This window comes from Mobula hypostoma, chromosome 18, assembly GCF_963921235.1.
Source record: "Mobula hypostoma chromosome 18, sMobHyp1.1, whole genome shotgun sequence".
Classification (NCBI taxonomy): domain Eukaryota; kingdom Metazoa; phylum Chordata; class Chondrichthyes; order Myliobatiformes; family Myliobatidae; genus Mobula; species Mobula hypostoma.
In genome coordinates, this window is record NC_086114.1 from 68993199 (window position 1) to 69020415 (window position 27217).

Genomic DNA, 27217 nt, shown 5'->3' on the forward strand with positions numbered 1-27217 from the left:
TAGAATAATGATGTAGTGGCCATTACAGAGACTTGGCTGGCACCAGGGCAGGAATGGATTCTCAATATTCCTAGATTTCATTGCTCTAAAAGGGATGATGGGGGGAGGGGAGGCATTACTGGTCAGGGATACTAATACAGTTACAGAAAGGGTGGGTAATGTAGCAGGATCCTCTTTTGAGTCAGTATGGGTGGAAGTCAGGAACAGGAAGGGAGCAGTTACTCTATTGGGAGTATTCTATAGCCCCCCTGGTAGCAGCAGAGATACCGAGGAGTAGATTGGGAGGCAGATTTTGGAAAGGTGCAAAAATAACAGGGTTGTTATCATGGGTGATTTTAACTTCCCTAATATTGATTGGCACCTGATGAGTTCCAAGGGTTTAGACGGGGCAGTTTGTTAAGTGTGTCCAGGATGGATTCCTGGACACACTTAACAAACTGCCCCGTCTAAACCCTTGGAACTCATGTTGACAGTATGTTGTCATACAGAACTGACAGAACTGTATGTTGACAGGCTGACTAAGGGGAATGCCATACTAGATCTAGTATTAGGTAACGAACCGGGTCGGATGCTCACCCACTGAGAGATCTGTGACCACCGCTCCCTGGCCTTTAACATTATCATGGGAAAGGATAGAATCAGAGAGGACAGTAAAATTTTTAATTGCAGAAGGGCAAATTATGAGGCTATAAGGCTAGAACTTACGGGTGTGAATTGGGATGATGTTTTTGCAGGGAAATGTACTATGGACGTGGTCGATGTTTAGAGATCTCTTGCGGGATGTTAGGGATAAATTTGTCCCATGAGGAAGATGAAGAATGGTAGGGTGAAGGAACCATGGGTGACAAGTGAGGTAGAAAATCTAGTCAGGTGGAAGAAGGCAGCATACATGAGGTTTAGGAAGCAAGGATCAGATGGGTCTATTGAGGAATATAGGGAAGCAAGAAAGGAGCTTAAGAAGGGGCTGAGAAGAGCAAGAAGGGGGCATGAGAAGGTCTTGGCGAGTAGGGTAAAGGAAAACCCCAAGGCATTCTTCAGTTACCTGAAGAACAAAAGGATGACAGGAGTGAAGGTAGGACCGATTAGAGGTAAGGGCGGGAAGACGTGCCTGGAGGCTGTGGAAGTGAGCGAGGTCCTCAATTAATACTTCTCTTCGGTACTCACCAATGAGAGGGAACTTGATGATGGTGAGGACAATATGAGTGAGGTTGATGTTCTGGAGCATGTTGATATTAAGGGGGTGTTGGAGTTATTAAAACACATTGGGATGGATAAGTCCCTGGGACCTGATGGAATATTCCCCAGGCTGCTCCATGAAGCGAGGGAAGAGATTGCTGAGCCTCTGGCTCGGATCTTTATGTCCTCGTTGTCCACGGGAATGGTACTGGAGGATTCGAGGGAGGCGAATGTTGACCCCTTGTTAAGGTAGTAGGGATAGTCTGGGTAATTATAGACCAGTGAGCCTTACGTCTGTGATGGGAAAGCTGTTGCAAAAGATTCTTAGAGATAGGATCTATGGGCATTTAGAGAATCATGGTCTGATCAGGGACAGTCAGCATGGTTTCGTGAAGGGCAGATTGTGTCTCACAAGCCTGATAGAGTTCTTTGAGGAGGTGACCAGGCATATAGATGGGGGTAGCGCAGTGGATGTGATTTATATGGATTTTAGTAAGGCATTTGACAAGATTCCACACGGTAGGCTTATTCAGAAAGTCAGAAGGCATGGGATCCAGGGAAGTTTGGCCAGGTGGATTCAGAATTAGCTTGCCTGCAGAAGGCAGAGGGTGGTGGTGGAGGGAGTACATTCGGATTGGAGGGTTGTGACTAGTGGTGTCCCACAAGGATCAGTTCTAGGATCTCTACTTTTCGTGATTTTTATTAACAACCTGGATGTGGGGGTAGAAGGGTGGGTTGGCAAGTTTGCAGACGACACAAAGGTTGGTGGTGTTGTAGTGTAGAGGATTGTCAAAGATTGCAGAGAGACATTGATAGGTCGCAGAAGTGGGCTGAGAAGTGGCAGATGGAGTTCAACACAGAGAAGTGTGAGGTGGTACAGTTTGGAAGGACAAACTCCAAGGCAGAGTACAAAGTAAATGGCAGGATACTTGGTAGTGTGGAGGAGCAGAGGGATCTCGGGGTACATGTCCACTGATCCTGAAAGTTGTCTCACAGGTAGATAGGGTAGTTAAGAAAGCTTATGAGGTGTTAGCTTTCATAAGTCGAGGGATAGAGTTTAAGAGTCGCGATGTAATGATGCAGCTCTATAAAACTCTGGTTAGGCCACACTTGGAGTACTGTGTCCAGTTCTGGTCGCCTCACTATAGGAAGGATGTGGAAACATTGGAAAGGGTACAGAGGAGATTTACCAGGATGCTGCCTGGTTTAGAGCGTATGCATTATGATCAGAGATTACGGGAGCTAGGGCTTTACTCTTTGGAGAGAAGGAGGATGAGAGGAGACATGATAGAGGTATACAAGATATTAAGATGAATAGATAGAGTGGACAGCCAGCGCCTCTTCCCCGGGGCACCACTGCTCGATATAAGGTTAGGGGTGGGAAGTTCAAGGGGATATTATTTTACTCAGAGAGTGGTTGGTGCGTGGAATACACTGCCTGAGTCAGTGGTGGAGGCAGATACACTAGTGAAATTTAAGACTACTAGACAGGTATATGGAGGAATTTAAGGTGCGGGGAGGGGGTTATATGGGAGGCAGGGTTTGAGAGCTGGCACAACAATGTGGACTGAAGGGCCTGTACTGTGCTGTACTATTCTATGTTCTATTCTCTCCCCATCCACCTGCATGAGCTGGTTTTGGCAAACGGGATCAATTAGATTGACATCATGGTTAGGACAGACAGGATGGCCTGTACTTGTGCTTTACTGTTCCATGTTGCAATCCACTAAATATCAGAAGAAAGATTTGCACAAGTAGTCAGCTGCCAGGGAGGTACACAGCAGCAGCACAAAAATCAAACATTACTGTTGTGGTTTCTTTTTATTTTATTGTTACTTGCTTCATGTAACATACATACAGTGAGCTGTAATCCCCTCCTAAACACCACTTTATGGACATGCAATCAATCTAGTAAGCCATCTTACATTTAGTGTTTTTTTACTGTTATTTTTGTGTTCTTTACTATACAGTTTTTTTTAGCAGCATCGGATCCAGAGTGGTAAGTATTTCATTCTCCTTTACACTTATGTACTGGAAATGACAATCTTGGAAATTATATAACTTTAAGTATTAAAGACGTTTATTGAAGAGGCTACCTTGCACTTCAGACAGGTATTAAACTCGCATTTGCAGTTAGCAATTCATTTTAATATTTCCAAACTATCCTTAGTTTTATATTTTTCATGCCTCAGTTTTCTGCTGCATGCAACCATTGAGATGGAAATCTAAAACTTTTCCTCAGCTCTAAGGACTTGCTGCTCCTGCAGCTGCCTTAGTCTCTCCAACGTTGCTGCTAGGGAGTGTTCACCGTGTACTTTGTCATCTCTTGAGTGGACCGTCACTTCCTCCTTCTCTCCAACCACTGTAGGCAAACATGAGGTGCAATAAAAATTGACTTGTCTTCAGTACAACTAACCAACAGTGGAACAAAAACTTCAGTGAGATAATAGAGTGCAGTAGGACACTGGGTCACCCATGCATATCGTAAATAATCGTTCCTTCTACACAAATCTTTATTCCCCTTTGGGATGGACAGAACTATTCAAAGCCTCCACAAACCTCAGCCCAAGTTTACCTCTTCTGGATTGAGTCTTGTTGCCGATCTGACCTTGCTTTTCTCTGGCTAGTCTAATTCAATGATAACCTGCTTACTTTGTCATATCCATACCGGGGACACTCACCTTCCACCCAAGCTCCCTGGTATCTTCATGGTCAGGAAACAGAGCCTGGAACTGCAGAGCTCCCACCCCCACTCTGTCATTTCCCCAGCTTGACCCATGTACTCCATGGCTTCCCACAGAGGGGACCTGCTCACCCAGACCCATTCCGCCGCAGCCCCATGATCCCATTCCCATCAACCCTCAGCCCTCTGCCCCATCCTCATTGCCCCTTGGCCTACTGCCTTATCCTCTGCCTCTCACCCTCTGCCCCATTGACTCTCAGCCTTCTGCTCCATCACTCTTCTACCTAACCACCCCATTGCCCCTCAGCACCCAGCCCCACTGCTCCACGTTGCCTCTTTCTTTCTCCCTTCCCTTGACCCTGAATATTCAGAGATTCCTCTTTCCAGGGAGTTCAGGATGGCACCAAAATGAATAAATTAATCTGCCACAGTAAATGCAAAACTTTTAGACTGTCCAGTGAAACTGGGTTCAAAGTGCACCATTAATTCTAGCAATAGCCGTCTATTCCAGGAGGGATCTCTCCACATCCTCGGTACAACACAAGATCTGCCAAAGAGCTGTACCTCCCAGAGCAAAGACAACAAGTGTGAAGGTCAGGATATCTCAGCGTGGAGTGATTTACCAAAGATAAAATTGTACTGAGCAAGTTGAGCATTCCGAATCTTCATACTCAGCAAAGAGCCAGAGTCCAGGTCCACGTCAGCCAAGAAACCAGCCTCAAGCAATTCCTGGCAAACCTACAAGAGACAAGTGTTAGGAGCAGTTTGTACCAAGTAGCACACGTGACCTGTGAGGAAATTGCACTTTGCCTACCCTCTGGCCATACTCCTCACTGCTTGGGCCAGCAGGGACCACCATAACCTGCCGAGGGGAAAGCCAGAATGGCCTAGAGTTTAAAAATAAAACAGAAACAGTTAAAAACATGTTGCACAAAATCAGCCTTAACAACTCACTGCATTTCATGGATAATGTAGTCAGCATGGACTGGATGAGCTGAAGGGCCTGTAGCCATGCTGTAGTGCTATAGATTCCATTCCACACACATTCTCCTGCAGCAGTATTTCCCAACCTTTTTTAGCCCGACACCCCCAAAAGCACCTTCATAGTTGCCAATGCCCCTCTTAGGCACAATATACTTTCCAGCGCCCTTGTGGTTTAAAAACAAGTCCACCATTTTCAACAGTTCATCTCTGTGCGACAGGAGAACACACATCATAGTACAACAGTTTCTGTTTATTGTTTTGTACATTATTGCATTATTACACTGGTAAATTATTATTGTGTATACGTATTATTCTTTATTACTTATTATATTTATTATTATTATTTATTATCATTGCTGAGTGTGTTTTTAAATGTTGCTGCTGTTACGAAATAATTTCCCACTCGGGATCAATAAAGTACTTATTATAATTATGAGAAAAATGATTCTGCTTTAAATTTTTACTTGTCTTTAAACCTAGCTTACACAGTACCTGTGCACTGTACAGAAGCTCTGATATCTATCTGATCCTTGAGCTTCATGGTTTTTATCAAGAGTTGAAATATCTGGTTCAAGTTGTTACAGCAAAAGCCTCAAGTCCCCACACACAACAATGTTCAAGCGGATTCTGTTTTTTATGGGTATGTGGTTCACTGTATTGAAGCCTCTTTCAACAAGGTAGGAAGATGGAAATGCAATGAAGAGAGGTTTGGCTCTTCTCCAAAGACCAGGAAACTTTGTATGATAGCGTAGTCACGTACCATAAAAGCCGACATTTTTGAAAAGCATTTTTGCTTCTTCATCGTTCTGAATATTGATAATTTCTTCTTGTAAGCTCTCTTCCTGTTCTTCCACCTTGCAAAGAAATGGGTTAATTACCCTGTCTGAAATTTCCAGATCGTTCAAATCCTTGAATCGATTTTGAAAATCCTCCTTCAGTGACTGCAGGTGTAAGCAGTATTCTTGTGAATCACTGTCTGTTAAAGAGAGTACCATACTGGCCATGCAGGGAAACTGTGAGAACATTCTTTTCCCAATTTTTGGCTTGTATGTTTCCAATTTTCAGATGATAGAGGACATTGCACTTTTTGCCAGGACTAAATTGAAATTCTCACCCAGCAGTTTCATTTTTAGAATGTTCATTTTGTCATACAGATTGGCTAGGTATGCCACATCTCCATGGAGAAGTTTAATCATGTTTCCCAAGTTCTTGATGACTTTAAGTGGAAGTTCAACCACAGTGTCAAAAAGAAAAAAATATATGTCTTAGGCAGCAGCACAGCCAATGCACTTCAGTGTGAAGGAGCAAGTGTTTAAACTCTTTATCATAATTTTGAATAACTGGTGAAATATTCTGCTATTTAATAGATGAGCTTTCATTTGGTTGATAGAAGATATTTCAAGAGTCATGCTTGGAAAAAGAATTGCTGGCTGAGGTTTTTGGCTGTGGGACGTTGATGATGAATTACACAGTGGATTGCAAACATATTTTGGAATTCCTTTTTGCATGAATGCCACTAAACCAACATGGCGACCTGTCATATATGGTGCTCCATCTGTTGTACAAAAAATTATCTTCCTAATCAGAATGTTTTTATACATTTTGAGATCATAGATTGATCCTTCGTTGATAATTGTTTTTAACTTTTTACAAAAAAGAATCTCTTCATTAACTTTTCCATTTTTGATAAACCTTACATATGCTATTAGCAATGCCTCGTTGTCTTGTAGCTCTGTGCACAGTTGATACTCAATGTCTTCACTCATTTCATCAATATGACAAGCAACAGAGTTACTACTCAGAGGAATTGATTTTAAAATACTGGCATCCATTTTGAGAACAGTGGTGGACACTTCTGATACTTCTGATATTGTTAATCTTTCACCAATTGTGTGAGATTATCCACACTTTACTATCATTTTGGAAATGTTATAAGAAGCAACAAGACCACTATCAAGGTCATTTTTAGCTTTCTTGGCAAATGACTCCAGTGTGTAAAGCATTTGAAATTGAAAATGCTTCTTTCATCTTCTGAAAAGGTTTATCTTCTAAAACAGTAAGTAGCCTCTTCAGGGTGTCTTTTATGGAAGTGTTCCTGCAATCTTGATGGCTTGGTTAGACAGTACAGTATTACAAATAAGACACATGGGAACGGAATAAAACCATACTCCAGTTGTGAAACATTGTATTGATGCACTCTCCGTAGTTTCTATTTCTTAGCAGGATTAGAATTCAAGGCTTCTTTGCCTTCATACTGATCAAGACCATGCTGACATATTTATCCATCATTAATGGGGCTAAATTAAAATAAAAAATTAACACAAACTGGGAATGCCTATTGGATGTTCACAGCGACAGCAAGATGACATGCCAAGAAATGGTGAGGCAAAGATGAAGACAATCACAACAGCAAGAATTATGCTGACAAGGATTCAGGTTGGAATCTGAATGTTAGTCAGGATGGAGCTGGTGTTTGGCAAGCTATTGCAGTTAGCGCAATTGACTAATCACACAATTCTTAACCACAAATATGAAGCCAAGGTCGCTTTGAACACCTCAGGAGGAATCCTTGGGGTTGTCAGGTTCACTGATTGGTTCCGGCCTCCGCTGTATCATTGCGAGACCTGTTTTCCGTAGACCTGTAGAGAAAGTTGAGAGCGTGTACTTGACCTACCAACTGTAAATTGCATGAACTCTTTCCATGCTGTGAGTCAGGAGGAACTGTTGGGCACCCTGAGTGCTAATTTACACATCCCCAATAATGTCTGTTTGGTTGGTAAGGCTGGATGAGATTGCGGTGTTTCAGACGCGTTGTGACAAGTGCTCACCGCCTGCAGACCTATGGCTCTTCCTGTATTCCAGTGCCTCATCCTTTTTGTTGGGAACTGCCTGCTGTACTAACAATTGGTCGGGTCTCATGCTTCAAGTTAGGGTGCTGCTTATCGACACCCTCCCCCCCCAAGAATCTTGAACACCTCCTGACGACTTCTATTTCCTCTAACTCTGGACACTTAACTGCCCCTATTGGGAATCACTGTCCTACTGCTACCTTGCATAATTTGGGAGGAAGCTGGAGAGAAACCAGTCACAATCTGAAGCAGAGCATAGACATCTAGTGCAGCAACTTCCTCCTCTCCTTCCACTCTCCTCCCCTCCCTCCTCCTCCATCAACGAATGGTGAGGGGTTGCTGGCAGGGCAGGGGAAAGCCCTATAAACTGGTTATACACCTCAGCCAAAAGAGTACAGTCACAATCCACACAGGCAACATTCATCAGTCTGCTCCAACAAACATTGTCAATCATGTTGTTAACAAGGCATATGGTGTGTAAACAACAGGAATTCTGCAGATGCTGGAAATTCAAGCAACACACATCAAAGTTGCTGGTGAACGCAGCAGGCCAGGCAGCATCTCCAGGAAGAGCTACAGTCGACGTTTCAGGCCGAGACCCTTCGTCAGGACTCATGGTGTATGGTGTGTAAAGGCCAACTTATACTTCTGCATCAAATCTATGCCGTAGGTACGCCGTAGCCTGATGCGCACCTCCCCAAAAATGTTACTATGCATTGCGGCGACACAGACCGCAACAACTGTGATTGGTCTGCTTGGTAGCATCACATTTCCTCCTGCGCTGCAAAAGCTTACAAAGCTTTATAGACCTTTGAAATTATGGAGGACCCCGTGCTTGACGCCAGTTTGTAGCTAGCTGCTACAGCCTGACTTCCACCTGAAGCTAAAACTCGAATGGTGATTGCCAGTCTCTGAGTATACTGTGCGTATGAAGAAACTCAACACAGTGGCATAGAAACCCCACCGCCAGCTAGTGTTTTGGTGGTGAACTGCAGAGCGACGTAGACTCACCAACGCACAAGTATAAATGCTCACAATGGCATAGGCCACTTGCGTAGGCTACTACGCAGAAGTATAAGTCAACCTTTAGCCTTCATCAACTGTGGGACCGAGTTCAAGAGTCATGAGGTAATGTTACGACTATATAAGACTTTGGTCAGACCCCACTCAGAGTACTGTGTTCAGTTCTGGTCACCTCACGACAGGAAGGATGCAGATACTACAGTGGGAGTGCAAAGGAGATTTATGAGGATGTTGCCTGGATTGGAGAGCATGCCTTATGAGAATAGGTTGAGTGAATTTGGCTTTTTCACCTTGGAGTGATGGAGGAGAGGTGACCTGATAGAGGAAAGGCATTGATTGTGTGGATAGCCAGAGGCTTTATCCCAGAGCTGAAATGGCTAACATGAGGGGGCATTGTTTTTAATGTGTTTGGAAGTAGGTACAGGGAGGATGGCACGGGTAAGTTTTTCAAGAGAGGTGGGAGTGTGGAATGGGCTGCCAGCAACAGTGCCAGAGGTGGATACAACGGGGTCTTTTAAGAGACTCTTAAATGGGTACATGGAGCTTAGAAAAATAGTGGGCTATGCGGTAGGGAAATTCTAGGCAGCTCCTAGCGTAGGTCACATGGTCGGCACAACATTGTGGGCCGAAGGGCCTGTAATGTGCTGTAGATTTTTATGTTCTATGTTCTATTCAGCAATTGAAGATGGCCCAGAGGAGGAGCATGAGGATTATTCCAGGAATGAAAGGGTTAACTTATGAGTAGTGTTAAATGGTCCTGTACCTGTACTCACGGGAATTTCGAAGAATGGGGGGGGGGGGGGAATCCTCATTGAAACCTATCGAATTTTGAAAGGCCGAGATATAGAGTGAATGTGGAGAGGAGGTTTCCTATAGTGGAGGAGTCGAGGACCAGAGGGCACAGGCTCAGAACAGAGTGAGCAACATTGGTCTCCATATTTAAGGGAAGAAGTGGGTCCAGAATCAGTTCACAAGCATGATCCTGGGAATGGAAGGCCAAGTGCATGAAATTGTGTCTAGCTGGCTGGGTGGACACCATGGACTGTTGAGGCTGAACGGTTTATATCCATGCTGTATTTTTCTATGACACGAAGACAAAGGTCAGTCTTGGCTGAGTGTGATAATCACAGGGAAAGCCTGTGAGGCAGACAGAGTGAGGATAAATTCTGGTCTCATCCCCACAGCCCATCTGTTACGGAGTCTCCTCTGACAGTGATGATTTCCTTATCAACATCTACTCTTCTTTAACCCAATAGCATTCCTGTGCTCAGATCTGATCAGCCAAATGAGCCCAATACAAAGTGAAACCTCTTAATGGCTGCAGACGGGAGCTGGGCACCTCTATACAGTAAGCAAGGATGAATCACCTGTTACTTCTGTCCGAACCCGGTTGCGAATTCCAGCCAGGATGAGAGGTGCAATCCCGGACAAGATCCATTCCTGTCACATTGCATGAACCATCGTCAAGGCAACAAAAATGATGAAGCATGCTCTGCATTTGATTCACCAGAGTTCAAACCAAGCTCAAAAAGGCTGTATCCATCATTAAAGACCTCCATCACCATGAACATGCCAGGAATATCTTCTCATTGCTACCTGAAGACATACATTCAATGTTTCAGGAACAGCTTCTTCTCCTCCATCATCATCAGATTTCTGAATGGACAACGAATCCATAGACAATATCTCACTTTTTCTTTCTGTTTTTGCAGGACTTTTATATATACATATTGGGGGGGTGGGGTGGAGATACGTCTCTACCAAAGGAGGTATGAGGTGCTCCTTCCCTTGATTAGCCTGTAGGTCACACTTGGGCAAGATGTGCATCTGCTTCGCCCCTCAAACAGGGTCATGTGAAGCCATGGGAGCAGGTGGTGGATGGTTGTATGAGCAGCTGGTGCACATCACAAGTCTTGGTTATGCCAGGCAGAAAATTTCTGATCATGGCTGGGGTCACCCATCTTGTAAAGACACTGTGCAAAAGAAGGCTTGGCAGCAATTACAGCCTTGTCTGATCAGAGAGGTCTCTACTAGCTTTGTACATCTGGACACTACAATTTTTCCCTATTCTTCATTACAAAACTGCTCAAGCTCTGTCTTCAAGAGGATTGTCAGTGAACAGCCCTTTTCAAGTTCAGCCTCAAATTTTCAATTGTACTGAGGTCCAGACTCTAACTTGGCCACCCCAGGACATTAACTTTGTTGTTTTAACCTATTCCTGTGTAGCTTTGGTTTTATGTTTGGGGTCATTGTCTTGCTGGAAAACAAATCTTCTCCCAAGTCGCAGTTCTCTTGCAGGCATCAGGTTTTCCTCCCTGTCTTTTGCTGCATTCATTTTACCCTCTACCTTCACAAGCCTTCCAGGGCCTGCTGCAGTGAAGCATCCTCACAGCATGATGCAGCCACCATCAGTAGGGATGGTGTGTTTTTGATGATGTGCGCTGTTTGGCTTATGCCAAACATAGCATTTAGTCTAATAGCCAAAAAGCTCAATTTTGGTTTCATTAGAACATAGAACCTTCTTCCAGCTATCTTCAGGGTCTCCCACGTGCCATCTAGCGAACTCTAGCGAAGATTTCACGTGAGTTTTTTTTCCCCAACACTGACTTTTTTATTTGCCACTCTCCCATAAAGCTGAGAAGCACCCAGCCAATAATTGTTGTATGTGCAGTCTCAACCAACTCAGCCACTGAAGCTTGTAACTCCTCCAGAGTTGTCATAGTTCTCTTGGTGGCCTCCTTCACTAGTCCCCTTCTGTCAGGGTCACTCAGTTTTTGAGGATGGCCTGCTCTAGGCAGATTTACAGCTGCGCCGTATTCTCTCCATTTGTTGAAGATTGCCTTAACTGTCCTCCAAGTGATTTGGAAATTTTCTTCTATCTATCTCCTGACTGGTGCTTTTCAATAACCTTTTTGCGGAGTTGCTTGGACTGCTCTTTCGTCTTCATGGTGTAGATTTTGCCAGGATACTGACTCACCAGAAGTTGGACCTTCGAATACAGGTGTATTTTTACTACAATCAATTTGAAACATCTTGACTGTATACAGGTGATCTCCATTTAACTAATCAGGCGACTTTGAAAACCAATTCAAAATCAGGTGCATAAAAAGGGCCTGAAGGATCATTGGGGATCTGAGTCACCCCAACCACAAACGATTCCAGCTGCTACCATCCGGGAAATGGTACCGCAGCATAAAAGCCAGGACCAACAGGCTCCGGGACAGCTTCTTCCACCAGGCCATCAGACTGATTAATTCACGCTGATACAATTGTATTTCTGTGCTATATTGACTGTTCTGTTGTGCATATAATTTACAGATTTCCCCCGCCATCCGAAGGTAGAGCGTTCCTATGAAATGGTTCGTAAGCAGGAATGTCGTAAAGCGAAGAAGCAATTACCATTTATTTATATGGGAAAATTCTGTGAGCGTTCGCAGACCCAAAAATAACCTACCAAATCATGCCAAATAACACATAAAACCTAAAATAACAGTAACATATAGTTAAAGCAGGAATGATAATGATAAATACACAGCTTATATAAAGTAGAAATACTTTTCCAAAATCATTGCCTGAACTGTTCTCCGTAGCGAAAATCTCACGCAAGCGCCGTCGGCAAAAACACGGCGCAAGCGCTCTCCAGTAACCTTTAAGTTATGAAGCTGCCAAATCATACCAAATAACACGTAAAAATGCACAGCCGATATAAAGCAGAAATAATGTATGTACAGTGTAGTATCACTTACCAGAATTGGGACAGCATCGAGCACACTGATGATGGTGTGTTAGGCTGAGTCGGAGGTTGGGGTAGTGCAGTGGCCCCCACCCTCCGGGCAGCGACCTGATACATTGCCGCGAAGCATGCAGTGGTAGCCAGGAGGCACACAGCACATCTTTAAGAAAAAAGCCGAAATAAACAAGCTAATTAATTAGGTGCTGCCCGGCTGCATCCCAGAGTGCTTAAGGAAGTAGCCCAAGAAATAGTGGATGCATTAGTGATAATTTTTCAAAACTCGTTAGATTCTGGACTAGTTCCTGAGGATTGGAGGGTGGCTAATGTAACCCCACTTTTTAAAAAAGGAGGGAGAGAGAAACTGGGGAATTATAGACCGGTTAGCCTAACGTCGGTGGTGGGGAAACTGCTGGAGTCAGTTATCAAAGATGTGATAACAGCACATTTGGAAAGTGGTGAAATCATTGGACAAAGTCAGCATGGATTTGTGAAAGGAAAATTATGTCTGACGAATCTCATTGAATTTTTTGAGGATGTAACTAGTAGAGTGGATAGGGGAGAACCAGTGGATGTGGTATATTTGGATTTTCAAAAGGCTTTTGACAAGGTCCCACACAGGAGATTAGTGTGCAAACTTAAAGCACACGGTATTGGGGGTAAGGTATTGATGTGGATAGAGAATTGGTTAGCAGACAGGAAGCAAAGAGTGGGAATAAACGGGACCTTTTCAAAATGGCAGGCAGTGACTAGTGGGGCACCGCAAGGCTCAGTGCTGGAACCCCAGTTGTTTACAATATATATTAATGACTTGGATGAGGGAATTAAATGCAGCATCTCCAAGTTTGCGGATGACACGAAGCTGGGCAGCAGTGTTAGCTGTGAGGAGGATGCTAAGAAGATGCAGGGTGACTTGGATAGGTTGGGTGAGTGGGCAAATTCATGGCAGATGCAATTTAATGTGGATAAATGTGAAGTTATCCACTTTGGTGGCAAAAATAGGAAAACAGATTATTATCTGAATGGTGGACGATTAGGAAAAGGGGAGGTGCAACGAGACCTGGGTGTCATTATACACCAGTCATTGAAAGTGGGCATGCAGGTACAGCAGGCAGTGAAAAAGGCGAATGGTATGCTGGCATTTATAGCGAGAGGATTCGAGTTCAGGAGCAGGGAGGTACTACTGCAGTTGTACAAGGCCTTGGTGAGACCACACCTGGAGTATTGTGTGCAGTTTTGGTCCCCTAATCTGAGGAAAGACATCTTTGCCATAGAGGGAGTACAAAGAAGGTTCACCAGATTGATTCCTGGGATTGCAGGACTTTCATATGAAGAAAGACTGGATGAACTGGGCTTGTACTCGTTGGAATTTAGAAGATTGAGGGGGGGATCTGATTGAAACGTATAAAATCCTAAAGGGATTGGACAGGCTAGATGCAGGAAGATTGTTCCCGATGTTGAGGAAGTCCAGAACGAGGGGTCACAGTTTGAGGATAAAGGGGAAGCCTTTTAGGACCGAGATTAGGAAAAACTTCTTCACACAGAGAGTGGTGAATCTGTGGAATTCTCTGCCACAGGAAACAGTTGAGGCCAGTTCATTGGCTATATTTAAGAGGGAGTTAGATATGACCCTTGTGGCTACGGGGATCAGGGGGTATGGAGGGAAGGCTGGTGCAGGGTTCTGAGTTGGATGATCAGCCATGATCATAATAAATGGTGGTGCAGGCTCGAAGGGCCGAATGGCCTACTCCTGCACCTATTTTCTATGTTTCTATGTTTATTTCGGCTTTTTTCTTAAAGATGTGCTGTGTGTCTCCTGGCTACCGCTGCATTCTCCACGAATTGGTATCTGTCCGCAGCCTGGGTGTTGGGGTGGTGGGTCACTGGGGTGTCATCTCATCGTCTGTTTCCATTAGAGCAGGCAGCTCATCTTCTCCTATGACTGCCTGCCTCGATGTCGAAGGTCGAGGTTCGTCGTCTGATGTGGAAGGCTCGCTTGACTGCTGAGCCTCACGCATTTTTCTATCATACAGTTCTTTGTAAGCACTCAAACCATCCTGCAAATATCCCCTAAACCTACGTACCCTTTCAAAATTAAAGTCGTACTTTATCATTACTCATTTGGTTTCGATTGTTATCCTTTCTTCTTCCAATTGCATCAGCTCTTCATCTATCAGTTCTTGGTCATGGGATGCCAAAACCTCTTCAACATTATCTTTGTCAGCTTCCACAAGCCAAACTCACTTTGTCCTTACTTCGTTCACCACGATCAAAACGCTTAATTATGTCTAGTTTTACGCTCAGTGTAACACCCTTACGAGCTCTTTCAGGCTTTTCCGATACCATAGTACTCATCTTGCAAACGGCTGCTCACAGGCACGTGTTTAAGCAATGCTGGCGAGAATGCCGTTCCGAATCCGGGGGAGAGCGGTGCGCTGATTTTTTTTCGCGTATGGCCTTTTTCATAACAGTGAAAACACCTTCTGTTAGCTAAAACAGGGTACTAATGTAGGTCTTTCGTAACAGTGAGATTTCGTAAAGCGAATGTTCGAAAAGCGGGGAACACCTGTATTATAAATTAATATAAATTGCACATTCAGACGGAGACATAACGTAAAGATTTTTACTCATGTATATAAAAGATGTCAGTAATAAAGTCAATTCAATTCAATTGGCTCCACCAGTGATGATTTGGTGTGTCATATTAAAGGGTGTGAATACTTATGCAATCAATTATTTTGTTTTATATTTGTAATTAATTTAGATCACTTTGTAGAGATCTGCTTTCACTTCGACATGAAAGTCTTTTTCTGTTGATCAGTGTCAAAAAAGCCAAATCCACTGTGATTCAATGTTGTGAAACAATAAAACATAAAAACTTTGTGTGTGGTTTTTTGTGTGTGTGTGTGTATATATACATATACACATACTATTGTAATTTATAGTTGTTTTTGTTACTATGTATTGTGACCACAACACAACAAATGTCACAACACATGCCAGTAATATGAAACCTGATTCTGATTCAATTCATTGTGAAGATGGCCCTAGGACACAAGGCACGGTGTCTGTGGGAAACTCATTCTCCCTGCAGTGTTTGGTATTGGAACATTACCATTTCCCCGCATAGTTCTCTGCAAGAATAGCCACCATGCGTTCCAGTGACCCCAGCACGGCGCGATGGATGATAACGGGACGGTTGTCATCTGCTCCATCCTTGCTGAAGAGAGCAACACACAGATACAGAGATGAGTCTTCACTCTGCCACAATACCCATGGTTTTACTGGTCTCGCAAACTCATCATTCTTCAACTGAACTATTCAACCTTGGCACAGCACACATCAGACCCAAGCTCGTCAAAGTAAATTTATTAACACCATACACTACCCTGAGATTCATTTTCCAGCAGGCATTTACAGGAAAATAAAGAAATACAACATAATTTATGAAAAAAACTATGCATAAACAAAAACTGACAAACAAAAAAGCAGATAAATTGTGCAAAAAAAAGTTTGAGAACATGAGATGCAGTGTCTTTGAAAGTGAGCCTGCAGGTTGTGAAATCAGTTCAGAGACGAGATTAGTGAAGTTATCCGCCCTGGTTCAGGAGCCTGATGTTAAGTGGTAATAACTGTTCCTGAAGCTGGTGGTATGGGAATCTGCACTTGTGGGTCTCAACGTGCACCGTGACCTGCAGGGCAGAATGGACAGTGACTCCCTCACCCGCAAGCTCAAAATGATTGTGTATCCTATCATCAATCTGCCTGATGATGTACTTACCTACAACTCAAGCACTCTACATGCAGGGAAGGGAGCAGGTTTAATATTGAAACACAGGATCCCATCAACAACTTGAAACTGTGCTCACCCAACGTAGGTCAAATTAAAGCGAATGGGAAGCTGGAAGTCCAACTGGATGGTGGCACACTGATGGTATCTGCCCAGGGCATCCTTCAGGTCAACATCAATCTGCAGTCAATTAAGAGAATTTGAAAGCCTCTGGGAGGTTCAGATTGACAGCATACTCTGAAACCACACACACTCCCCAGTCTAACCTTTGGTCCGTAGAAGGCTCCGTCTTCTGCACTCAGTCTCCAGGGTTCTCCAAATGCATCCAAACTGCATTTCAGCTGCTAAAACATGGCAAATAAACCAAGCTCAGCTCTGAAATTAAAACTTTTAACCTTTCACCTTTAAAACTGAAATTAATAATTTTTATGTTCATTCAAGTCCAGGTCTCATTCACTGGCAACCCAATATTTACCCTTTCCAGGTAACCTGGACAGGAATCAAATACCTCCTTGCTGGTGAAACATGTTGGATTAGACGGTATAATTGTTATTGACACAACAATTGTCAGCTGTATCTTGGGTAATGATGAGTTTGAGTACAGAGAGGAAATTAAGAACCTGGCGGCACGGTGCAAAGACAATAACCTATCCCTCAACGTCAGCAAGATGAAGGAATTGGTTGTTGACTTCAGAAGGAGTAGCGGACCGCACGACCCAATTCACATCGGTAGTGTGCAAGTGGAACAGGTCAAAAGCTTTAAGTTCCTTGGGGTCAATATCACAAATGACCTGACTTGGTCCAACCAAGCAGAGTTCACTGCCAAGAAGGCCCACCAGCGCCTTTACTTCCTGAGAAAACTAAGAAATTTGGCCTGTTCCCTAAAACCCTCACTAATTTTTATAGTTGCACCATAGAAAGCATTCTTCTAGGGTGCATCACAACCTGGTATGGAAGTTGTCCTGTCCAAGACCGAAAGAAGCTGCAGAAGATCATGAACACGGCCCAGCACATCACACAAACCAATCTTCCGTCCGTGGACTCACTTTACACCGCACACTGTCAGAGCAGTGCTGCCAGGATAATCAAGGACACGACCCACCCAGCCAACACACTTTTCGTCGCTCTTCCCTCCAGGAGAAGGTTCAGGAGCTTGAAGACTCGTACGGCCAGATTTGGGAACAGCTTCTTTCCAACTGTGATAAGACTGCTGAATGGATCCTGACCTGGATCTGGGCCGTACCCTCCAAATACCCGAACCTGCATGTCAGTTTTTTTGTACTACCTTACTTTCCATTTTTCTATTTTCCATTATGATTTATAGCTTAAATTTTTAATATTTACTGATTTTTACTATTTTTAATATTTAATATTTATAATCCAGGGAGCGGGAAATGCAGAATTAAATATCGCTGTGATGATTGTGCATTCTAGTATCAATTGTTTGACGACAATAAAGTATAAAGTATAAGTATTTTCTGTGCAGTTTAATCATCTATACCTGCTTGGATTTTATATAATTTTCCCTAACATAACTGTTTAGTGTATCCCCTAGTGGTCATAGTATGTACATGCAGTTGTTCAGTCTGGCTCCTCGTGGTCACAACACGTAATGCAGTTGTTCAGTGTGTCCTCTAGTGGTCCCAACATGTAGTGCAGTTGTTCAGTGTGTCCCTTTGTGGTCATAGCATGAATATACTGTGATGATTGTAGCTGGGAGCTCAATATCCAGGATTATTGGAGGAATAGGAAGGTAAGCAGACAGGGTGGTGTGGCTCTGCTGGTACAGAATGGCATCAAATCAGTGGAACGATGTGACATAGGATTGGAAGAAGTTGAATCCTTGTGGGTTGAGTTAAGAAACTGCAGGGTAAAAGGACCCTGATGGCAGTTATATGCAGGCCTCCCGAAAGAAGCTAGGATGTGGATCACAGTTTACAATGGGAAGTAGAAAAGGCGTGTCAAAAGGGAAACGTTATGATAGTCATGGGTGATTTCAACATGCAGGTCGATTGGGAAAATTAGGCTGGTAATGGATCTCAAGAGAGTGAGTTTGTTGAATGCCTACGAGATGGCTTTTTAGAGTAGTTTGTCTTTGATCCTACCAGGGGATCAGCTATACTGGATTGGGTGTTATGTAATAAACCAGAGGCATTTAGGGAGTTTCAGGTAAAAGAACCCTAATGAGGCAGTGATCACACTATGATTTGAGTTCAACTTGAAATTTGATAGGGAGAAAGTAAAGTCTAATGCAGTAGTATTTCAGTAGAGTAAAGGAAATTACAGAGGTATGAGAGAGGATTTGGCCAAAGTAAATTGGAAGGAGCTGCTGGCAGGGATGACAGCAGACCAGAAATAGTGTGAGTTTCTGGGAAAACTGAGGAAGATGCAAGGTAGATGCATTCCAAAAATGAAGAAATACTCAAATGTCAAAATAGTACAACTGTAGCTGACAAGGTATGTCAAAGCTGATATAAAAGCAAAAGAGAGGACATACAGCAAAGCAAAAATTAGCAGTTAGATAGAGAATTGGGAAGCTTTTAAAAACCTACAGAGAGCAACAAAAAGAGTCATTAGGAGGGAAAAGATGAAATATGGAAGCAAGCTAGTAAACAACATCAAACTGGAGAGTGAAAGTTTTTTTCCAAGTAAAAAAGAAAAGAGCGATGAAAGTGGACATAGGACCACTAGAAAATGAGGCTGGAGAAATTATAATGGGGGACAAGGAGATGGCTGATGAACTAAGTGAGTATTTTGCATCAGTCTTCACTGTGGAAGACACTAGCAGTGTGCCAGATGTTGTAGTTTGTGAGGGAAGAGAGGTGAGTGCAGTTACTATTTACAAGGGAGATGCTCAAAAAGCTGCAAGACCCAAGGGTACATAAGTCACCCAGACCAGATGAGCTGCACCCCAGAGTTCTGAAAGGGGTTGCGCTAGAGATTATGGAGGCATTAGTAATGATCTTTAAAAAAAATCACTAGACTCTGGCATGGTGCCAGAAGAATAGAAAATTGCAAATGTCACTCCACTCTTTAAGAAAAGAGGAAGGCAGCAGAAAGGAAATTATAGACCAGTTAGAGAATAAAAAGGATCCTTTTCTGGTTGGCTGCCAGTATATTTTGCATCAGTCTTCACTGAGGAAGACATCAGTACACCGGACACTCAAGGGTGGCAGGGAAGAGAAGTGTGCGCAGTCACAATTACGACAGAGAAAGTACTCAGGAAGCTGAATAGTCTAAAGCAAGATAAATCTCCCGGACCAGATGGAATGCACCCGCGTATTCTAAGGAAGTAGCTGTGGAGATGGCAGAGGCATTAGCGATGATCATTCAAAAGTCAATAGATTCTGGCATGGTTCCGGAGGACTGGAAGATTGCAAATGTCACTCCGCTATTTAAGAAGGGGGCAAAGAAGCAAAAAAGAAATTATAGACCTGTTAGGTTGACATCGGTGGTTGGGAAGTTGTTGGAGTCGATTGTCAAGTATGAGGTTACAGAGTACCTGGAGGCATATGACAAGATAGGCAGAACTCAGCATGGATTCCTCAAAGGAAAATCCCGCCTGACAAACCTATTACAATTTTTTGAGGAAATTACCAGTAGGCTAGACAAGGGAGATGCAGTGGATGTTGTACATTTGGATTTTCAGAAGGCCCTTGACAAGGTGCCACACATGAGGCTACTTAACAAGATAAGAGCCCATGGAATTACGGGAAAGTTACATACGTGGATAGAGCGTTGGCTGATTGGCAGGAAACAGAGAGTGGGAATAAAGGGATCCTAGCAACATACATCAAAGTTGCTGGTGAACGCAGCAGGCCAGGCAGCATCTATAGGAAGAGGCGCAGTCGACGTTTCAGGCCGAGACCCTTCGTCAGGACTAACTGAAGGAAGAGTGAGTAAGGGATTTGAAAGCTGGAGGGGGAGGGGGAGATGCAAAATGATAGGAGAAGACAGGAGGGGGAGGGATGGAGCCGAGAGCTGGACAGGTGATAGGCAGAAGGGGAAACGAGAGGATCATGGGACAGGAGGTCCGGGAAGAAAGACGGGGGGGGGTGACCCAGAGGATGGGCAAGAGGTATATTCAGAGGGACAGAGGGAGAAAAAGGAGAGTGAGAGAAAGAATGTGTGCATAAAAAAGAGTAACAGATGGGGTACGAGGGGGAGGTGGGGCCTAGCGGAAGTTAGAGAAGTCAATGTTCATGCCATCAGGTTGGAGGCTACCCATACGGAATATAAGGTGTTGTTCCTCCAACCTGAGTGTGGCTTCATCTTTACAGTAGAGGAGGCCGTGGATAGACATGTCAGAATGGGAATGGGATGTGGAATTAAAATGTGTGGCCACTGGGAGATCCTGCTTTCTCTGGCGGACAGAGCGTAGATGTTCAGCAAAGCGGTCTCCCAGTCTGCGTCGGGTCTCACCAATATATAAAAGGCCACATCGGGAGCACCGGACGCAGTATATCACCCCAGTCGACTCACAGGTGAAGTGATGCCTCACCTGGAAGGACTGTTTGGGGCCCTGAATGGTGGTAAGGGAGGAAGTGTAAGGGCATGTGTAGCACTTGTTCCGCTTACACGGATAAGTGCCAGGAGGGAGATCAGTGGGGAGGGATGGGGGGGATGAATGGACAAGGGAGTTGTGTAGGGAGCGAACCCTGCGGAATGCAGAGAGAGGGGGGGAGGGAAAGATATGCTTAGTGGTGGGATCCCGTTGGAGGTGGCGGAAGTTACGGAGAATAATATGTTGGACCCGGAGGCTGGTGGGGTGGTAGGTGAGGACCAGGGGAACCCTATTCCTAGTGGGGTCGTGGGAGGATGGAGTGAGAGCAGATGTACGTGAAATGGGGGAGATGCGTTTAAGAGCAGAGTTGATAGTGGAGGAAGGGAAGCCCCTTTCTTTAAAAAATGAAGACATCTCCCTCGTCCTAGAATGAAAAGCCTCATCCTGAGAGCAGATGTGGCGGAGACGGAGGAATTGCGAGAAGGGGATGGCGTTTTTGCAAGAGACAGGGTGAGAAGAGGAATAGTCCAGATAGCTGTGAGAGTCAGTAGGCTTATAGTAGACATCAGTGGATAAGCTGTCTCCAGAGACAGAGACAGAAAGATCTAGAAAGGGGAGGGAGGTGTCGGAAATGGACCAGGTAAACTTGAGGGCAGGGTGAAAGTTGGAGGCAAAGCTAATAAAGTCAACGAGTTCTGCATGCGTGCAGGAAGCAGCGCCAATGCAGTCGTCGATGTAGCGAAGGAAAAGTGGGGGACAGATACCAGAATAGGCACGGAACATAGATTGTTCCACAAACCCAACAAAAAGGCAGGCATAGCTAGGACCCATACGGGTGCCCATAGCTACACCTTTAGTTTGGAGGAAATGGGAGGAGCAAAAGGAGAAATTATTAAGAGTAAGGACTAATTCTGCTAGACGGAGCAGAGTGGTGGTAGAGGGGAACTGATTAGGGGGATCCTATTCTGGTTGGCTGCCGGTTACCAGTGGTGTCCGCAGGGATCAGTGTTGGGGCTGCTTCTTTTTACATTGTACATCAACGATTTGGATTATGGAATAGATGGCTTTGTGGCTAAGTTTGCTGACGATACGAAGATAGGTGGAGGGGCCGGTAGTGCTGAGGAAATGGAGAGTCTGCAGAGAGACTTGGATCGATTGGAAGAATGGGCAGAGAAGTGGCAAATGAAGTACAATGTTGGAAAGTGTATGGTTATGCACTTTGGCAGAAAAAATAAACGGGCATATTATTATTTAAATGGGGAAAGAATTCAAAGTGCGGAGATGCAACAGGACTTGGGAGTCCTCGTACAGGATACCCTTAAAGTTAACCTCCAGTTTGAGTCAGTAGTAAAGAAGGCGAATGCAATGTTGGCATTCATTTTCAGAGGAATAGAGTACAGGAGCAGGGATGTGATGTTGAGGCTCCATAAAGCGCTGGTGAGACCTCACTTGCAGTACTGTGGGCAGTTTTGGTCTCCTTATTTAAGAAAGGATGTGCTGACATTGGAGAGGGTACAGAGAAGATTTATTAGAATGATTCCGGGAATGAGAGGGTTAACATATGAGGAACGTTTGTCCGCTCTTGGACTGTATTCCTTGGAGTTTAGAAGAATGAGGAGAGACCTCATAGAAACATTTCGAATGTTGAAAGGCATGGACAGAGTGGATGTGGCAAAGTTGTCTCCCATGATGGGGGAGTCTAGTACGAGAGGGCATGACTAAAGGATTGAAGGGCACCCATTCAGAACGGAAATGCGAAGGAATTTTTTTAGTCAGAGGGTGGTGAATCTATGGAATTTGTTGCCACGGGCAGCAGTGGAGGCTAAGTCATTGGGTGTATTTAAGGCAGACATTGATAGGTATCTGAGTAGCCAGGGCATCAAAGGTTATGGTGAGAAGGCGGGGGAGTGGGACTAAATGGGAGAATGGATCAGCTCATGATAAAATGGCAGAGCAGACTCGATGGGCCGAATGGCCGACTTCTGCTCCTTTGTCTTGTCCTATGGTCTATATCAATGATTTAGATGATGGAATAGATGGCTTTGTTTACAAGGTGGCAGATGATACGAAGAATGGTGGAGGGGCAGGTAGTGTTGAGGAAACAGATAGGCTGCAGAAGGACTGAGACAGATTAGGAGAATGGGCATGAAAGTGCCAAATGAATTACAATGTTGGAAAATGCATGGTCACGCGCTTTGGTCATAGAAATAAATGTGCAAACTATTTCCAAAATGTGGAGAAAATCCAAAAATGTGAGATGCAAAAGGATTTGGGAGTCCTTGTGCAGAACACCCTAAAGGTTAACTTGCAGGTAGAGTCAGTGGTGAGGAAGGCAGATGCAATGTTAATATTCATTTCAAGAGGTCTGGAATACAAGAGCAGGGATGTGATGCTGAGGCTTTATAAGGCACTGGTGAGGCCTCACCTTGAGTATTGTGAACAGTTTTAGGCTCCTTATCTCAAAAAAGATGGGCTGGCATTGGAGAGGGTCCAGAGGAGGTTCACAAGGATGATTCCAGAAATGAAAAGGTTATCATACAAGGATGGCTCTGGGTCTGTACTCGCTGAAATTTAGAAAGATGAGGGAGCATCTCACTGAAACCTTTCAAATGTTGAAAGGCTTAGTCAGAGTAAGATGTGGAAAGAATGTTTCCCATGGTGGGGGAATCTAGGACAAGAAGGCACAGCCTCAGGACAGAGGGGCATCCTTTTAAGACAAAGATACAGAGAAATTTCTTTAGCCTGAGGGTGGTAAATTTGAAAAATTTATTGTGCAAATGTGCAGGCCAGGTCGTTGGGCGAACTTAAGGCAGAGATTGACAGGTTCTTGATTAGACAAAGGTTAAGGGGAGAAGGTCAGGGAATGTGGTTGAGGAGGGGAATAAAGAATCTGCCATGATTGAATGGCAGAGCAGACTTGATGGGCCAAATGGCCTCATTCTGCTCCTTTGTCTTGTGGTCAATACACAATATGTTCACTATGTCCCCTGGTGGTTACAGTTCTTTACATGATTCTGGAAACTTCTTGGTTTCGATCTATTGGAATACAGACTGTCTGATCGGATAACTCTTATCTGCAAATTTGAATGGAATGTTTCTTCCATTCAAAATGCAGAAGAGCTGAACATATTGCCCTGCTATCTTTTCTTCTTTCTCGGTTCTTTTTTCATAGCCTCTTGACTTTTGCAACTCTACATTTCTGATTCTCTTTGTTCTATTAGAGCTTAACAAAATGATCATGAAGCAAAACGTTCTGTGCCACTTTCCTGACTTCAAAAAGAACCTTGGATTAAAAACACACATGACAACAAATGTTGGAACATGGAGGAAAATACTAACACTGGAGGAACTCAGTAGGTCCAGCAGCATCTGTGGGTGGAGGAATGAACCAGATGAAGGATCTATTTTCCCCTCCCTCATCCCCAGATGCTGCCTGACCCATTGAGTTCCTCCAGCATATTGGTCGGATCCCTGGCTGTTACAGCATGGTTGGATTCTGAAGAAATTTCTTGATGTTATCATCAAACACTCTCAGAGCAGGTATACTGCAGGCTGGAGACAGAAAAAAAACTCCCTATGGATTGTCCCAAGAGGTAGTGCAGAATAAATATAAACTCCTCAAAACTGTGACCCATAACATTAAGGTTAGAAATAAAAAAGGCCAGATGTTGTACAGGATGTATTCAGTACAACGTAACAATCCAGAACATTCCTTTATACCATGGCCCCAAATGGATGGCACAGTATCATCGCGGTCGGTGTAACGCTTTACAGTGCCAGCGACCCTGGTTCAATTCCACCGCTGTCTGCAAAGAGTTTCTACCATCTCCCCATGACCACATGGGTTTCCTCTGGATGTTCCCGTTTCCTCCCACATTCCGAATACATACTGGTTCTGGTCAGTGAGTTGTGGGCATGCTCTATTGGCACCAGAAGTGTGGTGGGTGGCAACACTTGGGTTGGCCGATGACATAAACAACGCATTTCACTGTGTGTTTCAATGTGCATGTGACAAATAAAGCTAACCTTTCATCTTTAATTTGAAATATTGGACAACAAAAATGCTGGATTGGGATGCTTGCTTTCCAGCTAGCTTGAACTCAGCTCCTGCGTCCATGAGTAAGAGGGCCCAAGGGCAGCCTCTTATTCAATGTTGTCCTTCCACAGATAATCGTGCTGCCCAGTCAACACTCACCTCTTCTGCTTTATTCCATGTGTCCACATCTCCCAGAAACATCTCTGGCCGTGTGGAGAGTTTCAGCTGGAAAGTGAAGCCAAGTACTCCATACACCGAATGCAAGAAGTCAAGGCAACCCTGTATCTCCTCTTCAATCTGCAAGATATAATCCTTCAGGTTTAACAGTCACCAAGTACACTCCAGACACACATGCCAACAATTCAAGAAGTCAAGGCAACCCTTTATCTCCTCCTCAATCTGCAGGAAGATATAATCCTTCAGGTTTAACAGTCCCCAAGTACATTTCAGACACACACACCAGCAATTCAAGATAATCCACATCTTTTGTGCAACTGCAAATTTATACGTGGCGATTCATCATCTAGTCACAGTTTAAATACTCTCGGCTCTGATGATACTGTCCTCCATAATACAATAAAACAAACAGACCTAGGACACATGCCAGTCTTATGATTCAAGCATCCTTTACTTCACACTGTGCTGAACAGAAAACTGCTATTTTTATGCAGAATTGGCTTACCAGCCATGGATATTGACCATTTGGTAAAGTGTGTTTCTTTGAATTTCTTTCTTGCAAGATCAACCACAATTCACAATAGAGATATTAAAAGTCAATCGAGACTACAAGATGACAACCAATCACACTTTGAAGTTAGTAAAGTAATTGTCTCTTTGTTGTTGGGTATTTCACATCCGTCAGTTATATTCCCATCTTGTCAGTCTCCGGCATGCCCTGTTGTGTAAAGGAAAGCAATGTTCTTCAAAGATCTTTCGACAGAAGGTCTCACTTTTGAGGCCCCACTTGACTGGTTTAATGACACACTACCACAGTCACCCCAGCCTATCTGGGGTCCAGCATTGTCACTTCAAAGGTCTCCTTGCCTGGGTTGACTACACACTGCTGCAGTCATCCTCGCCTGGACATTGTCTTTCTCTTTGCCTTATGGCAACCCACACAATCCTCTCAGTCTGAAAGGACAGGGATAAAAGCCTCGCACCTGAACAGGATCCAGAAAGATCCATGAGACCAGTCACGGATATTCCTCTTTCTTCTGACTACACAGAGTAAAGGCCCATAGCTTAGCAGGGGCTGCCACAGACTAACAGTGAGCACATCAGTTCGGCCAACAGAACAGTCAGTATCTCTAGGGGCCATGCCCCAGGGAGAGTCAGCACCTTAAGTGTAAGGAACTGAGCTGATTTCTCTTTGTGGTTTGAGGAAGTAGCACTGATCAAGACCAAGCTGAGCTGTAAGCCCAGGAGCACTGTGTCACCCACCTGCTCCACCGTGCAAAAGATGTGGCCATCGTCCTGCTCAAACCGCCGCACCCTGGTCAGCCCGGTCAATGTCTCTGATAGCTCATTGCGATGAAGAACGCCAAAGTCAGCTAACCGAAGTGGCAGCTCACGCCAAGATCGTGGGCGATGGTTGAAGATCAAGCTGAAAGAGAGTACAGCAGATGAGCAAAGTGTTCTAATGAAGAAGCATTTATCTGAAGCCTCTTCCCACAGATGCAGCTTGACCAAAACTGCACTTTCTGCTTATTTCAGATTTTCACCATTTGCAGTTTTTCTTATTTTCACTGAGATTTAGTTGACTGGTTTGTAACCAATCACTGTGAAGGCCATGGGCCCAGACAAAATCCCAACTTGTGCTCCAGAACTTGCCACACCACTAACCAAGTTGTTCCAGTACAGCTATAACACCGGCATCGACCCGGCAATGTGGAAAATTGGCCAGGTATGTCCTGTACACAAGAAACAGGACAAGTCCAACCCAACTAATTACTGGCCTATCAGCCTACCCTCAATCATCAGCAAAGCAATGAAAGGGGTCATCAACAGTGCTATCATGCAGCACCCACTCAGCAATAACCTGCTTACGGATGCCCAGTTTGGGTCCGTCAAGGCCACTCAGTTCCTGACCTCATCACCTCCTTGGTCCAAACCTGGACCAAAGAGCTAAATACCAGAGGTGAGGTGAGGTGAGAGTGAGAGCCCTTGACATCACAGCAGCATTTGACTGAGTATGGCATCAAGGTGCCCTAGCTAAACTGGAGTCAACGGGAATTAGGGGGAAAACCCTCAGTTGTTTGGAATCATACCTGACACAAAGGAAGATGGTTGTGGTGATTGGAAGTCAATCATCTCATCCTCAGGACATCACTGCAGGAGTTCCTCCGGGAAGTGTCCTAGAGCCAACCATCTTCAGCTGCTTCATTGATGATTTCCTTCTGTCACGAGGTCAGAAGTGAAAATGTTCACAGATGAATGCACAAT

The 27217-nt window shown here is 44.3% G+C and overlaps 1 protein-coding gene across 1 annotated transcript in view; it reads right to left on the reverse strand.

Annotated features, from left to right (window-relative positions):
- Positions 1-2991: 2991 nt before the first annotated feature.
- Positions 2992-27217, reverse strand: part of LOC134358252 (threonine--tRNA ligase 1, cytoplasmic-like) — a 95757-nt gene continuing 71531 nt past the window's right edge. The window contains exons 11-18 of the mRNA XM_063070267.1: positions 26216-26378; positions 24935-25072; positions 16502-16579; positions 16315-16415; positions 15561-15665; positions 4674-4746; positions 4483-4597; positions 2992-3538 (exon numbers count right to left, since the gene is read on the reverse strand). Of these exons, the coding sequence (XP_062926337.1) occupies positions 3402-3538; positions 4483-4597; positions 4674-4746; positions 15561-15665; positions 16315-16415; positions 16502-16579; positions 24935-25072; positions 26216-26378 (910 nt within the window). The 3' untranslated portion in view covers positions 2992-3401. The remainder of the gene's footprint in view (positions 3539-4482; positions 4598-4673; positions 4747-15560; positions 15666-16314; positions 16416-16501; positions 16580-24934; positions 25073-26215; positions 26379-27217) is intronic.